Below are 13,909 nucleotides of genomic sequence, written 5' to 3' on the forward strand. Positions count from 1 at the left end.
ACTCCGAGCTTAGCCCCCAAATCCAGGGGGTCGACAGAGCTGCATCCCCACAGCGGGAAAGGGGGAGGGGAAGAAAATTTCAGAAGGAGATGGCACCAAGACATGGGAAGTATCTGGTTTTGACACAAGTCAAAGTGGGACGAGGAACTGTGTCTGCGTGTTTTCGTAGAAGCAGCAATGGCGTGTGTGAGTCCGTGCCCCCAAACGTAGACTGGGAAGCCTCCCTGGGCCTGGGCGGGGACGGCGATGCTTGCCCAGAAGGACGAAGCAGATCATCTGCTCCCACAAACTCCGCCCCCACCCCCGGCACTTACCTTTGAGGCAATAATCCAGCTCGTACAGCTCACTGTCTTCCGCCTGCCTCTCCCAGAAAACCAGGTAGTGTGTGATGTTGCCGTTGGGGTCCGAGGGAGGTTTCCACTTCAGGATAATCTGGGACGAGGAATTAGAAACGGAGATTGGATCCAGGGGGACGGAAGGGTCTGCAAGGAGAAAGGGAAAACAGGTGCACCACTGAGCAGGAGGGTTACTGGCTGTCGGGCGGGCGTAGGAAGGCGTAGGAAAGGTCAGAGGAATCATGGGGATGTTCGCTGCGGTGTTATTTAACAGCAGAGAACCCTGGAGACACATGGAAAGCTCACGGGGCAAGTGCACAGGGTACCAGATGACAGTCCATTCATGCCGCAGACTACAGACCCCTTCACTTATTCACTGAAGCGACACGCATCTAGGAAGGCTCCAAGTGCGTGCCAAGCTGTCTCTGTTCCAGGTACTGGAAAGACGTTGGGGAAAGGGAGGGTAGTGGGAAGAGAGAAACACACTCACATTCTCCAGGTAACATCTGCCCCAAATGGAACCCAGTCGTGGGGCAACTTTCAGCACTGGGACACCCCTATTGCTGAGACGGTACCTCACCTAACACCCCCCAGAATGCACCACCTTTCAGGCTCCACAAAACCCAGCCCTTGAGAACGCGGGTGTCCGAGGGTGCAGGTGAGGCTCTCAAGGCAGAGAGCACTGTGGGTTCAAAGATCCGGAAGTCAGAAGCTTCCAGAAACTGTGGAGTCCTTTGGTATTGCTGGAGGATACAAGAAAGGGGAGGGCACCCCCTAAAAAAGCTGGGGCTGGCTCATAATACCTGGACTGTATCCCATGGGACAGGGTTTCTCCCTCAGTACCAAGGACATCTGGGGCCAGGTGATTCCTTGTGGTGGGATCTGCCCTGTGCCCGGCGGGGTGCCAAGCAGCATCCAACGCTGGTAACCCCACAACCACATCACGACAACCAAAACTGTCTCCAGACGTCACCAAGTGGCCGCAGCGCGGGGGCAGAATCACCCCAGGGTTGAGGACCTCCACGACAGGAGAAGGACTTGGGCTTCATGAAAATACAAATACCACTAAACTGCTATGAAATATCCCTGCCCCCTCCAAAAAAAGGGGGGGTGGGGGTGGGGGAGGGGCACAGAGATGATATAAAAATAGCAAGACACAATTGTCGAAGCTGGGAGACAGTCCGTGGGGCTCTTTTTCCTCCTACTTTTGTAGATATTTAAAAATTCTCCTTGGGTGCCTGGGTGGCTCAGTTGGTTAAGCAGCTGTCTTTAGCTCAGGTCATGATCCCAGCGTCCTGGGATCGAGTCCCACATCGGGCTCCCAGCTCCGTGGGGAGCCTGCTTCTCCCTCTAACCTTCTCCCCTCTCATGTTCTCTCTCACTGTCTCTCCCTCAGATAAGTAAATAAAATCTTAAAAAAAAAATTTTTGGGGGGCGCCTGGGTGGCTCAGTGGGTTGGGCCGCTGCCTTCGGCTCAGGTCATGATCTCAGGGTCCTGGGATCGAGCCCCGCATCGGGCTCTCTGCTCAGCAGGGAGCCTGCTTCCTCCTCTCTCTCTCTCTGCCTGCCTCTCTGCCTACTTGTGATCTCTCTCTGTCAAATAAAATAAATAAAATCTTTAAAAAAAAAAAAAAATTTTTTTTCCAGAATGGGGGCACCTGGGTGGCTCAGTGGGTTGAGCCTCTGCTTTCGACTCAGGTCATGGGTCTTGGGGTCCTGGGATCGAGCCCCATATTGGGCTCTCTGCTCAGCAGGTAGCCTGCCTCCCCCTCTCTCTCTGCCTGCCTCTCTGCCTACTTATGATCTCTGTCTGTCAAATAAAATAATTAAAATCCTTAAAATAAAAAAAAAAAATTTCCAGAATGGGAAGGAATATGCACATAGGCTACTGCCTTGTCTTTTGAAATTCTAAGCCTCGGCACCCGGCTCTTTTAGAAGCCAATAAGCACATCACAGAGCCCTTCCTACAACATCACTGCGTCAACGTGTTCAAGGCAAGATGTCCAGTTTGTGCACTAGGGGCGCCTGGGTGGCTCAGTGGGTTAAGCCTCTGCTTTCAGCCCAAGTCATGATCCCAGGGTCCTGGGATGGAGCCCCTCATCAGGCTCTCTGCTCAGCGGGGAGCCTGCTCCCCCCTCCCCCACCTGCCTCTGTCTGCTTGTGATCTGTCAAATAAATAAATAAAATCTTAAAAAAAAAAGAAACACTTACTAGTGGCATCCGTCTGCACATAGATGATGTCACTCTTGGCCCCGTACGTGCGGCGTTCATCAGAAAAGGTAACCAAGGTCTTGACAAAAATGGCGTACTGGGTCCAGGGCTTGAGACCCCGCATCAGCCACCCTGGGTGGTTCTGCGACTTGGGGTCATTGGACCGCAGAGGGGGGTCAATGTCCACCACGGTCCAGCTGTTGGAGCCACACGCGTCCTGCCCGTCGAACTCGGTCACATTCTGGTAAGGGCTTTCAAGACAAAGCAGAAGGCGGTTATCATTCCATGACTCCCGTTCTGAGGATAAAGACACGCAACAGAGAAGGTGACGTCCTACAGGGCTGCCTCCTGTTCACCAACAATCTTATGCCACAAAGAAAAATGACACGGACCCCAAAGAGAAGGGACCCCAGCTCAATTTTCCAATTATATCAAGAGTGATGATGTTGATACCAACTATCTCACTACTCATCGGTAAGACTACAGGAGAGGGGCGCCTGGGTGGCTCCGTTGGCTAAGCATCAGACTCTTGATTTTGGCTCAAGTCATGATCTCAGGGTTGTGAGACTGAGCCCCGCATCAGGCTCCACACTCAGCATGGAGCCTGCGGGAGATTTTCTCTCCCTTTCCCTCTGCCCCTCCCCCCACTCTGCACACAGGCGTACTCTCTCTCAAATGAAGAAATAACATTCGGAGAAAATCAGCACACAGTCTCAGCAAAATAAACCTTCAAAGATGGTGCAATTACTCATAAGAATACCATCACAACTTCCAGCATCTCCCTCTAAAAGTTCAGCACAGTCAGGGGACCCTGGATGGCTTCGTCAGTGGACTACCCAACTCCTGATCTCAGGGTTGTAAAGTCAAGCCCCATGTTGGGTATACAGATTACTTAAAAACAAAATTTTTTTTAAAAAATGTTTTTCAGCATAGTTGGTATACAGCAGACCCTTGAACAACGTGGGCCGAATGGCGTGGGTCCACTCGTGCGTGGATGGATTTTTTACAGTCCGGGACCATAACTGCATTTTCCCTCCTTGTGACTTTCTTAATAGCATTTTCTTTTCTCTAGCAGACTTTCTTGCAAGAACACAGTCTGTAATACATATAACAGCCAAAATCCACATCAGCCAATAGTTTGTGTTATCAATAAGGCTTCCAGGAAACAGCAGGCTATTAGCAACTAAGTTTGGGGGAGGGATAAAAATTGTGTGTGGATTTTTGGCTGGGTCGGGGAGTCAGTGCCCCTAGCTTTGGCATTATTCGAGGGCCAACTGTACTCAGAATGACTGGGTGTTGTTTAATGGGGACAGTTTTCGTTTGGGAAGAGAAGATTCTAGAGACGGACGCTGGAGACAAGTGCGCAACACTGTGACTGTGCTTAACGAGCTGTACAGAGAAACTGAGTCCAAGGGGCCAATTTTACGTCACGTAGGTGTTGCCACAATTCTTTAAATGTTGGGGGAAAAAAATACAAAATTGATATGCAAATAAATCTTTAAAAACCCACTAAGCAGACTGAGCGAATTCCGTTAAGGATGCCCCGGCGAGATGTACGGATGATGAGGCACAGTGGGATGTTGCTGTAGGAAACTTGGCATAAGAAACCGGTTTGTTTTAATTTCTGGTTTTGACAAACGGGGATTTTACTAACTTCCCAGGCCATCGGCTTGTGAGATGGTAAAAAGGGACCGATGACAGCCATCCCCAAGGAAGAGAGAGACAGCGGAGTCTCCAAGGGGACCCTCTGAACCCGCACACCTCTTTTATCTCCTACTTACGCCTCTTTGTAGAAAAGCATGAACCCCAAAAGGTCTCGGAAGTCAGGGGGCCAGTATGGCTCCCATTTTAGCAAGATCTTGTCATACGATGTCCGAATGTAAGAAAATTTAAGGAGTTCATTCTCACCTAGGAAAGTTTAAAAACAGTAACGGTATCAGCACTAAAAACGTCCTTCAGCCCAGCCCGGAACAAGTGATCCTGCATCTCCAAGCGCGCCCACGGGAAGGGGGATGTCAGTCTGCTGCCTCCTGGGTGGGCCTCACTCCCACACGCCTCCTCCTGGGGCTCGGAGGCCAGAGCCGGTCTCGCAAGCTGGCCCCAACTATGAGCCCATGACCCGGCCAGAGGCTCAACAGTACATAACAGCGATCAGCACCCACCCAGAAGGACGCCTCGCCAGTAATCACTGGGAGAAGTCATTTTTAAGAGAAACGTCTGTCCCGGCACAATGCTGGCATCCAGGTGGGCTTCGGGGCCTTACGTGTCGGAAGACGTTCAATCCTGGTGCAAATGGAACATGTGCTGAGGGAGCTCAGAGAACGAGCCCGATCACGGAGAGACCACGCCTTACAAAGAGTGGCAGGCCAGCAAGCAAGCATCCCTTAAGCTCCACCCCAGCCTGCTCTCCCTCCCTCCCGAGTTCCCACACTCCGCTGCAATGACCCGAGTCCCTTGGTGCCTCAAGGCTCAGATGTCCCTTCCAGAGAGAACCTGTCAGGGCAGTGTCGTCAGCGGGCAGCCTCTGGCTCTATTAGCAGCTACGGGACCTGCTACAGCACTGGAGCCAAGGCCATCTATATGGAGGAACTGAATCATTCATTCATTCATTCATTCAATGCCAATGGAGTTATCTTCCAGAATCAGGCACTGTTATCTCTCTAATCACTAAGATAAGATACACCTGTCCTCCGTATTTCAGAAGCGGAACAAAACCCTATGACTCAGACTTGTTCCAGCTCACTGAGAGGCAACGACACCCCCCACCCGGGGGCCAGTCCTCGAGGAGGAAGGCGGACACCTTATCTGGTCCACCGGCTGGAAGGACCAGGACATCACCACTTACAAGACGCCTGGTCCCCATTGGTCTTCAGGGCAATGTCGTTCCTCTCCTGACGCCCCTTGGTTCCCGAAACTTCCTCCATCTTGTGAATTTCTGACAAGCAGAGTTTGGGATTATAGTGGAAGAAGAGTTTCCCCTGAGTGATGGTGAGGTTGTGTTTGCTCCAATCCCAAAGCTGCCTTAGGTTCTGGTTGTCCAAGGCGTAGAAAGAGTAGTTCCTACGGAAACATACACAAGTTTAGTCATTCACGGGCTTGTAACCTCCAACGCCAAGATAGCGGGGCCGCGGCTGGAGCTGTGACCCTGAGCAGCCCGGAAATGGACAGAACCTGGGTCCCTGCTGGACAGCCCTCCTCAGACCTGTCACTCGTGAGTCTGTCCCCATCTGCAGGAAACACAGCTAGTCTGGCTTTCTGTTGTCTTACTGACCTAACTAGAGTCAGTAGACCTCGAGGGAAGGGGATCTGGGAAATGAAGATGGACAATTAGGGCCAGGAGAGGAGTTCCATTTTGTACCTGTGGCATCTGAGGCTTCTGAGGGTCGCCGGGCTAGAGAGAGGCTCGAGGGTAAGCCAGAGCCGGACTCTTAGCACACGTAGGAGGAGATCGCTAGAGAGACAGCCAAGGCTGGGAGCCCCGCCACGGCAAGTCTCAAAGGCAGGTGGAGTGAAGGGGCCTGGGAGGGAGAGGAGGAGGCAGGGAGAGTATCTCCAAAAAGGAGAATCCTACGGGCCAGAGATGAGAATTTCAGCAAGGAAGAGTCAATGACAAAGGAGACCAAGAGGTGTCGCTCCTCTCCTGGCCTCACTGAGGAGGTGGAGGGCACAGAGCTGGAGCTGGACCCCCCTGAGATCTCCCAAGAGTGCCTGCATCTACCTCCTTGGCTAGGTCTCTCCACACGTCCCAGCACATTCCTTCCTCTCAAGGCTTCTCCAGGCACTGTCCCCTAACAGATTCTCCGGGGGCTTTAAAACCCCTAAGTTCTGTCATGGTAAGTACATGTAATGATACTGTATCACATATTTAAAAGCTGCTAAGAAAGTAAATGTTAGAAGTCGGCTGGGCGTCTGCCTTTGGCTCAGGTCATGTTCTCAGGGTCCTGGGATCGAGTCCTGCATTGGGCTCCCTGCTCAGTGGGGAACCTGCTTCTCCCTCTCTGTCCGCCACTCCCCTTGCTGGTGCTCTCTGCCCAATAAATGAATTAAATCTTTTTTAAAAAATAAGATTTACGCTCTTAGCAACGTGCAAATGTAGAATACAGTATTGTTAACAATGGTCACGATGAGTACATTAATTACACCCCAGGACTTGCTTATTTTTATGACTGGAAGTCCGACCCCTCAGACCCCCGGGGAGGGTCTCCTCCTGCTCCCTACCCCTGCTTCTGGCAACACCAATCGACTCTCTGTGTCTCCAAGCTTGCTTTTGTGGTTTTGTTTTTAGATTCCTCATGCAACTGAGATCCTACAGCATTTGTCTTTCTCTGACTTATTTCACTCAGCGTAACATCCTCAAGGTCCATACACGTTGCTGCAAATGGCAGGATTTCCTTCGTTTTTATAGCTGAGTGATAATCCACTGCATGTACGGGCCCCATCTTTATCCATCTGTCCGTCCACGACACAGGTGTTTCCGTGTTTTGGCAGAAACCCCTCCTTCACTTTAACTTATGAACCTCCTAGCAAGCACCCGGACCGCACACAGAACCAGGCCACATACCCGATTTCCAAGGTCTCTCCTCGAATCAGCCGTAACTTCCGGAAAAAGGAAAGTGACACAAGAGCGTAGGATCTCCGGATTTTCAGATACCCAGAAATTTCCTCAATGAGTCCGAGGTTGGCCTCCAGCTCAGCTGCCAGGTTGTCTAAGGAAAGGGGAGAAGACCCCGTGAGCTTCTACAGAAGTATTTTAATCTTCCCATAATCACCCATAGGGAGGAGTCAGCCTAGAGGTTGCAAGTGACTTCAACACGCCCTGCTCAAAATGTATCAAACTTAGAATACTAATCAAAGCCTTTACCGCAGGGTCTGCAAGTCTCTATATAAGTGACCAGCGCATTTTTTCCTCATCCTTTACCTTGTATGCCCTTAAACAAGCTAGGCATCCTTCTGCCTCAGGACCTTTGCACTGGCTTCCTCCTTTGTCCAGAGTATCATTCTCTCATAGATCTGCTTGGTTTGCTTCATCTCCAGCTCAAGGCATCCCACTTCAGAGCAGAACCCCCCTCAAAAACAGCAGACCCCTTTATTCTCTATCTCAGAGGCTGGCAAACGACAGGAAGCCCAGTGGCCGAAATTCCAGTCCGTTTTGTAAATAACAATAACGTTTAACTGGAAAAGAGCCACGCCCCTTCGTTCTCAAGTTCTACAGTGGCAGAGACCACCTGCCCCCCCCCATTTCCCTGCCTCACTTCCCTCCGTGGTGGGGACCTCCCCAAGTTTACGTCATACACTGATGTGTTGATTTGTAGGACCCATCGTGGGGGGCTTTGCTTTGCTTTGTTCCCTGGGAGTCTGCATTCAATAAATGCTTGCTGAAAATATAAACAAAAGGATGCTTTTTTTTTGCCTGCAACCACATTTCTGGAAACACAGCCCACAGACCTGCCACAGGGCACGTGGCCTACTCATTACAAATGCAAATTCCCAAGTCAGAATGCCAATTCCCAACTTGGAAAACTAGAATCTCCGGGTGGGCGGGGCCAGGACTGAGCCACCAATTTGAATTTCGGGTCTGGAAGCCAACTCCTCAAACTCCTCCCCCGTTGTGCAGCTGGGAAGGTAGGTCCTCACCCCAGGGGGCAGCCCCCCGCCCCCAGAGCACTCACTGCCCCCTCGGATGTTGATGATGAGGCTCCCGTTGACCACCGTGCAGCCTCGAAGCTCCTGGGCAGACGTCACCGAGTCAATGGTCTTCTCGCCTTCCAGGATGTGGCAGACCTTGGGACAGGGGCCCAGGCATGGAGTGCACATCAGGCTGAGGACAGAGTAGAGAGAGGGGGTCAGGGCACCCAGGACCCCACATGCCAGGACTGTACCGGGCCCAAGGGATGGGACTGACGCTGTTACCCTAAGGCTGGGCATTTCAACCACAGCATTGCTGACATGCGGGGTAGGAGAAATTCTTTGTGGTGAGTGTGTCCTGGTGCTGGAAGGTCGTGAGGATCAACCCTGGGCCTCCCCCACTCCATGCCAGCCAAAAATGTCTCCAAACGTCGTCCCCTCTGCCGACAGGGGGACAAATCACCCCCAGTAAGAACCACCGCATAAAGGGGCAGGTGTGTACCGTCCTCCACGTCTGCAAGTCCTACAGCTTTACCACGAAGGCAGGGGACTCACGCTTCTCCCCTAAAACAACGGGGGTCCCGCATACCCCAAAGTAATGGGATTCACTCTGCACCCCCAGGAGGATCCTGTTCTACCCCGAAGAGGCAGGACTTGTGCCATCACACCGAAGGGATGAGACTTGGCTGTTATCACGTGATGGGAACTGTTCCAAGCTGATGGGCCTTTCGGAGGATTTCCACTGCCCCGTACCATGGTGGGGCTGCCCCCACAGGGCAGAACTGCGGCCGCCGCTCCCAAGGAGACCAGGTGCTTACTGTTGCGTGGGGTACGATGTGCCCACACCTGTAACACAGCCTGGCACAGGACAGTGTCTGACGGGCGCAGCCTCTGGCTCTGCTGACCATAGCCAGTGGTCCTTGAAGGGGGTGGGTTCTTGGCTAGCACAGCACTCCAAGGTCCAGGCAAGACTACAGGATCCAGGCCAGGCTGGACACCACCTTCCACCCATCCCCAGGGATTCAGAGGTGGTGGGCACGCACCCAAGTCAGTCCAGAGAGGGTTTTATCAAACTTCCCAAGGGGAGAAACCGTCTAAACCACGTGGCACGTACAGAACAAGAATCACCAGTCCTTGCTCTGATGATCACTTTTCACTAGCGGTATCACTGCTGCTACTGTTGTCAGTCACACACCCCTGGCATATCCGATTCTTCAGAATGACCTTGGTGACAGCAGTCCTAGGTCCTGGCACAGAGCTTCAAAGGCCCTTGGCATTCCTTGAGAGGTGGGAGCCCCTTTGTTATGCTACCGAGGGGACAGCGTGGGGTGGGGGGGGGTCCCTGTGTAGCTGCAGGATGGGGTCCGGTCACCCAGAAGACCAAAGGTAGGATCCGATCTGTGGGTTTTTCAGCCACTGAAAACAGGCGTTCAATCACATGGTCAAGAAGTCCCCAGGTCACAGCTCTGTAATGAGAGCCCAGAGGAAATTCTGGACACTGGCTCCGTGAAGTTTCCACGGGGCAGAGCTGGGCATCTTCGCGGTAATTAAGGATGGGAATGTGTGCAGGGTCAGTGCCTGACACTGACCAGCTCTGATTCTCAACGTCCCGCTGGAATCAACGTTCCGTCAGCAGGAAGACCCGGCCCCGAGCCACACGCCAGATATGGAACTCGGCTGCCCCGCCCCCGAAGCCCCCTCTTTGAGAAAGCTCTGGGGGCCTAGATGGTTGACTGCCCGAGGGACCCCACGTCTCCCTCCCACTCCAATTCCTCTTCTTATACTTTAAATTCACCAGGAAAGGGCGAACCCACAAAACTGTGGACACCCGCCCTCGGGTCCTAGCAAAGGCAGAGCCGCAGGTTCTCTCTCTCTCTCTCTCTCTCTCTCCTTCCCTGTGACCTCGCTGTGTGGCCCCCGAGGCTCCGTGTGCCCTCTGGTGAGGACCCATGAGTCATCGCCCTCGTTTCTCTAAGTTCCCAGATAGTCTTTGCTGAAGTGCGTCAAGTGATCATAGGAAGAACCACAAGGGCCGGCCCAGCGATAAACAGGGGCCCTGACGGGGAAACGTCTGGAGCTCTCCATGAGCGACGTGTACCTCCTGGCCGACCCCTGCCCGCGTCCCTAACCAAGGGTGCTACCATCAACGGGCTCGGGACTGACAGAATGGTATGGGATTTTTTTTTTTTTTAAGTACTGTGACCTGTTCTAGCAAATTACTGAACCTGAAAAGGATATGTGAGAACCCCTACATGTATAGCCAGCCGAGGAGAAGTGTGGGTGGCCCGGGTACTCCGAAGCATGCTGGCATCTGGAGCGAGCACTGGACTGTGGAGGGCACAGCCCGATGCTCACTCTGGGTGGCTGGGGTCCGAACTGCCCCCCAGACACCCGGCTGACATTAGAACAGCTGGCGCGGAAATGGAACAGGGACCCAATGTTTGGGTTCTTTTGTTGATTCTGCAAATAACTCCCAGAGCACCTGTAAGGTGACAGGTGATACTCTAGGCCAGGGATCGGCCAACGATGGCCCTGCAGGCCAGATCTGGCCAGCCACCTGTCTTTGTAAATACCATTACGCAGGAGCCCAGCCGCGCCCACTGGTTGACGTATCATCTATGGTTCTCTTGCCCTATAGGGGCTGAGCTGCATAGCTGCAACAGAGGCCATATGGCCCTCAGAGCTGAAAATATTTACTATCTGGCCCTTTGCCAGCGCCCATCCTAAGCCGCAGGCATATATGAGTGAAGGAAACAGGCGAACTACTTTCCCCGTGGGAGATGACAAGGCCACAAGTTGTCTGCAGCCCATCCCGACAAGAAGTGCGGGTACTCCCCATTCAGAGAATCTGGGCTTGCCCACGTGACTTGCTTTGGCCAATGGGACGTTAACAAATTTAAAGCAGAGGGGAAAAGTACGTGCACACTGGGGCAGGCCCTCGGGCTGGCTGCTGGGCTAAGAAACCACACTGGGAGAGGCCTCGGCCGCCCAGTCGAGATAGGAGAGGCTCGGTGCAGCGCAGGCTGGACAAACCACCGGTCAACCCCGGAAATCATTACAAATCAGAAATGAGTGTTGTCTCGAGTCACTAAGTGTTGGGAGGTCTGTTACACAGACAGAGCTCACCGATACACTGTGAAACGTACAGTCAGGCGGTGAAGGCACTTAAGACAGCAATTAGCAGTAAATGCTGGGAAAAGAGTGAAAACTGTGCGATGTGCCAAGGAGTGGCTGCACGTTCATTCAGACGGGGCAGTCAAATATAGAGAACGGGCTTTTCAGCTGGGAGCTGTATGGCAGGCGAAGATCATTCGGTGGTCAGGGGTGGGGGGGTTGAGGGATGCCCCACCCCCACCACACTCTAACATTCATCCCACAGAGCAAGCCCTCCTCATTCCAGGAAAGAGCACCCCGGTGCTCCCACCAGGAACCTAAGTCACCCCAGATAGTGAAGCTTTCTAACGAAATCACATGGCTTCCCAGACCTCTGTTCCAAAACCATCAGAAACCATTTCCCAGATAAACCTATCTGGTTCTATTTGGTATCAAACCACATTAGAAAATGAGAGCACTAAAGTCTTTCAGCAAATAAAAGCTCTGGAAGAAAAGCTTTGGAAGGAAAAGCTAGTGTTTGTTTTGGGGGGTTTTTGGGGGTTTTTTTTGGTTGGTTTTTTTTTGTTTTGTTTTTGTTTTGTTTTTTTAACCAACAAAGTGAAATATTGCTATGGCAAGTTCTAACTGGCATTCCTCACTTTGCCTTTCTTCCCTCAGTAAAGGTCCCAGACATCACAGGACGGGCTGCCCGCTTCCCGGGGTTTGGGTTCGGGGGGCCGCTGTCCCGTCAGCAAGCACATCAAAGAAATCTCCTCTCCATCTCAGGTCTCAGTTACGGTCAAGGGGGAAAAAAATACCTTTTATTTAAAGCCAGTGTCTTTTAAACAAACATCTCGCCGGAAGACGTTAATATCCATGTTTTATTTCAAACATGGAGAAAAAACAAAAAACAGAAATGAATCAAAAGGAATATGGTCATTTTCCCAACCTGACTGATAAAACTAGCCAGGAAAAGGAAAAAAAAAAAAAGGAAAAAAAAAAAAGGCTCTGATTTATAGAAGCCTATTTTTGGTCAACAAAGCCACTTGATAGGTTTTATCAAAAACAAGTAAAACAAAACATGTTGTACTTGCAGGTTTCACAAACACTCAGAGAGAGGCTCATAGGAACCGAAATAAAGATTGTTTTCCTTCCCACCCACTCTACCCGGGGAAATAAAATTTCCCACCAGAACACGTTCGCTTGGCTAATTCTCAAGTCCGCAGAGGAAGATTTTTTTACGTAAGCAGATCAGCTCAAGGCCCTTGACGTGCGTCTGTTTCTGATTTGTTTTTTTTTGTTGTTGTTGTTGTTTCGTGGGGTGGGTTGCTTTTTTTTTTTATTTTTTTTTTCCCCAAACCCTCAACACAAAAACCAGGAAACAGATTTTTTTCAAACTTGGTTACAGCCCTGAGACACCGAAATAGCTCATCTAAAAAGCTTAACAACGTGAACAAAAAGCCTGTGATGTGTGTAGGAAATCTGACTCACACCGTATTCCTCACCCGAACACTAGGGAATGGCTGGACGGTGCTGTCCTTCAAAGTGCACCAAAGTCCTGGGAAGAGTCTGGAACATTCCGGAATCTCTTCCTCCCTGTGCTCCAGGCTAATCTCCCCATACTAAGTGGCTCCAGCAGGCAGAAAACCTAAAAAACTCAGCTCTGCCCTCAGCTGTAACTTAGCTGGGCAAAGTCCTGTACATGCAAAGGGGGGGGAACCAAGGACTCCTGCCTTTCTGTCTTCTGCTCCCCCAAGCTAAGCACAGAAAAAACTTTTAAAAATGGTGCAGGAAAAAAAAAAAAATGGTGCAGAAGATGGGAAAATACTCACTCTCTCGTCGACTCCCTGTTCCAAAGGCCAGGACCAAACCAGGAGGCAGAGACAGCCTCCGACAGACCCAAGCAGATCACTACTCGGCAGCCGCCTCCTCACTCGATGCCAGTTAGCTCTAGTTTTTCACACAGTTTTAGCAGATGCCGCCCGCCCCCTCCGTGCCTCCCCCCACCCTCCCAGAAGCTGCACCCCGGACTCACTTGCTGGAATTCATCGTGTAACCAGAGGGGCACTCGGGGATGCACTTGTTGTTGTGAATGACGTACTGGTGGCAGCCCTGCCTCCGGGAGTTCTTGCATTTGTTGTGCAGGTCCTGGCAAAAGCTGAAGTTCACGCAGCGCCAGTCCTGGAAGTGATAGTACGGGGGCGGGCAGGTCTCCACGCACCTGCCGTCCAGGTAGAAGTTGCGACAGGCCACGCACTTGGTGGGGTCGTCGGGCTCGGAGCAATTGCCTAAGCACTCGCTGTGGCAGCAGAGGCCCTCCGAGGTGCAGCCGTGAGACTTGCAGATGGTGGGACAGACTGGAGGGAGAGAGGAGACAGCCAGTCAGCGATGGCCGGCAAAAGAAAACCAGCAACGGTCTCCCTTCTACCGTACTCGCTCCACGCCAGGCGTGACTGTTAACCCAAGTCAGCCCCACTACCCCCCGCCAGCGGTGTGCTCGCAACTGTGTAAGACCACTCCGGGGAGGCAGGCAGACAGGCTCTGACTCACGGCTCCTGCACATCGCCGTGGTGTAAACACCCCCTCCTCAGGCCATCCAAAGCTACCAACAAAATGCTGCTCAACGGGGAGCTGATGAGAGACGG

At 52.1% G+C, this 13,909-nt stretch overlaps 1 protein-coding gene across 4 annotated transcripts in view; it reads right to left on the minus strand.

Moving 5' to 3' along the window:
• The window catches only part of INSR (insulin receptor), a 127,650-nt gene that overhangs the window by 35,223 nt on the left and 78,518 nt on the right, over positions 1-13,909 (minus strand). For all 4 annotated transcript variants that reach the window (XM_082732801.1, XM_082732802.1, XM_082732800.1 and 1 more), the window contains exons 3-9: positions 13,300-13,621; positions 8,216-8,364; positions 7,108-7,252; positions 5,392-5,606; positions 4,328-4,454; positions 2,547-2,797; positions 315-482 (exon numbers count right to left, since the gene is read on the minus strand). In XM_082732801.1, the coding sequence (XP_082588927.1) occupies positions 315-482; positions 2,547-2,797; positions 4,328-4,454; positions 5,392-5,606; positions 7,108-7,252; positions 8,216-8,364; positions 13,300-13,621 (1,377 nt within the window). The remainder of the gene's footprint in view (positions 1-314; positions 483-2,546; positions 2,798-4,327; positions 4,455-5,391; positions 5,607-7,107; positions 7,253-8,215; positions 8,365-13,299; positions 13,622-13,909) is intronic.

Source organism: Mustela nivalis (assembly GCF_964662115.1).
Source record: "Mustela nivalis genome assembly, chromosome: 1".
In the NCBI taxonomy this organism is placed as follows: Eukaryota; Metazoa; Chordata; class Mammalia; order Carnivora; family Mustelidae; genus Mustela; species Mustela nivalis.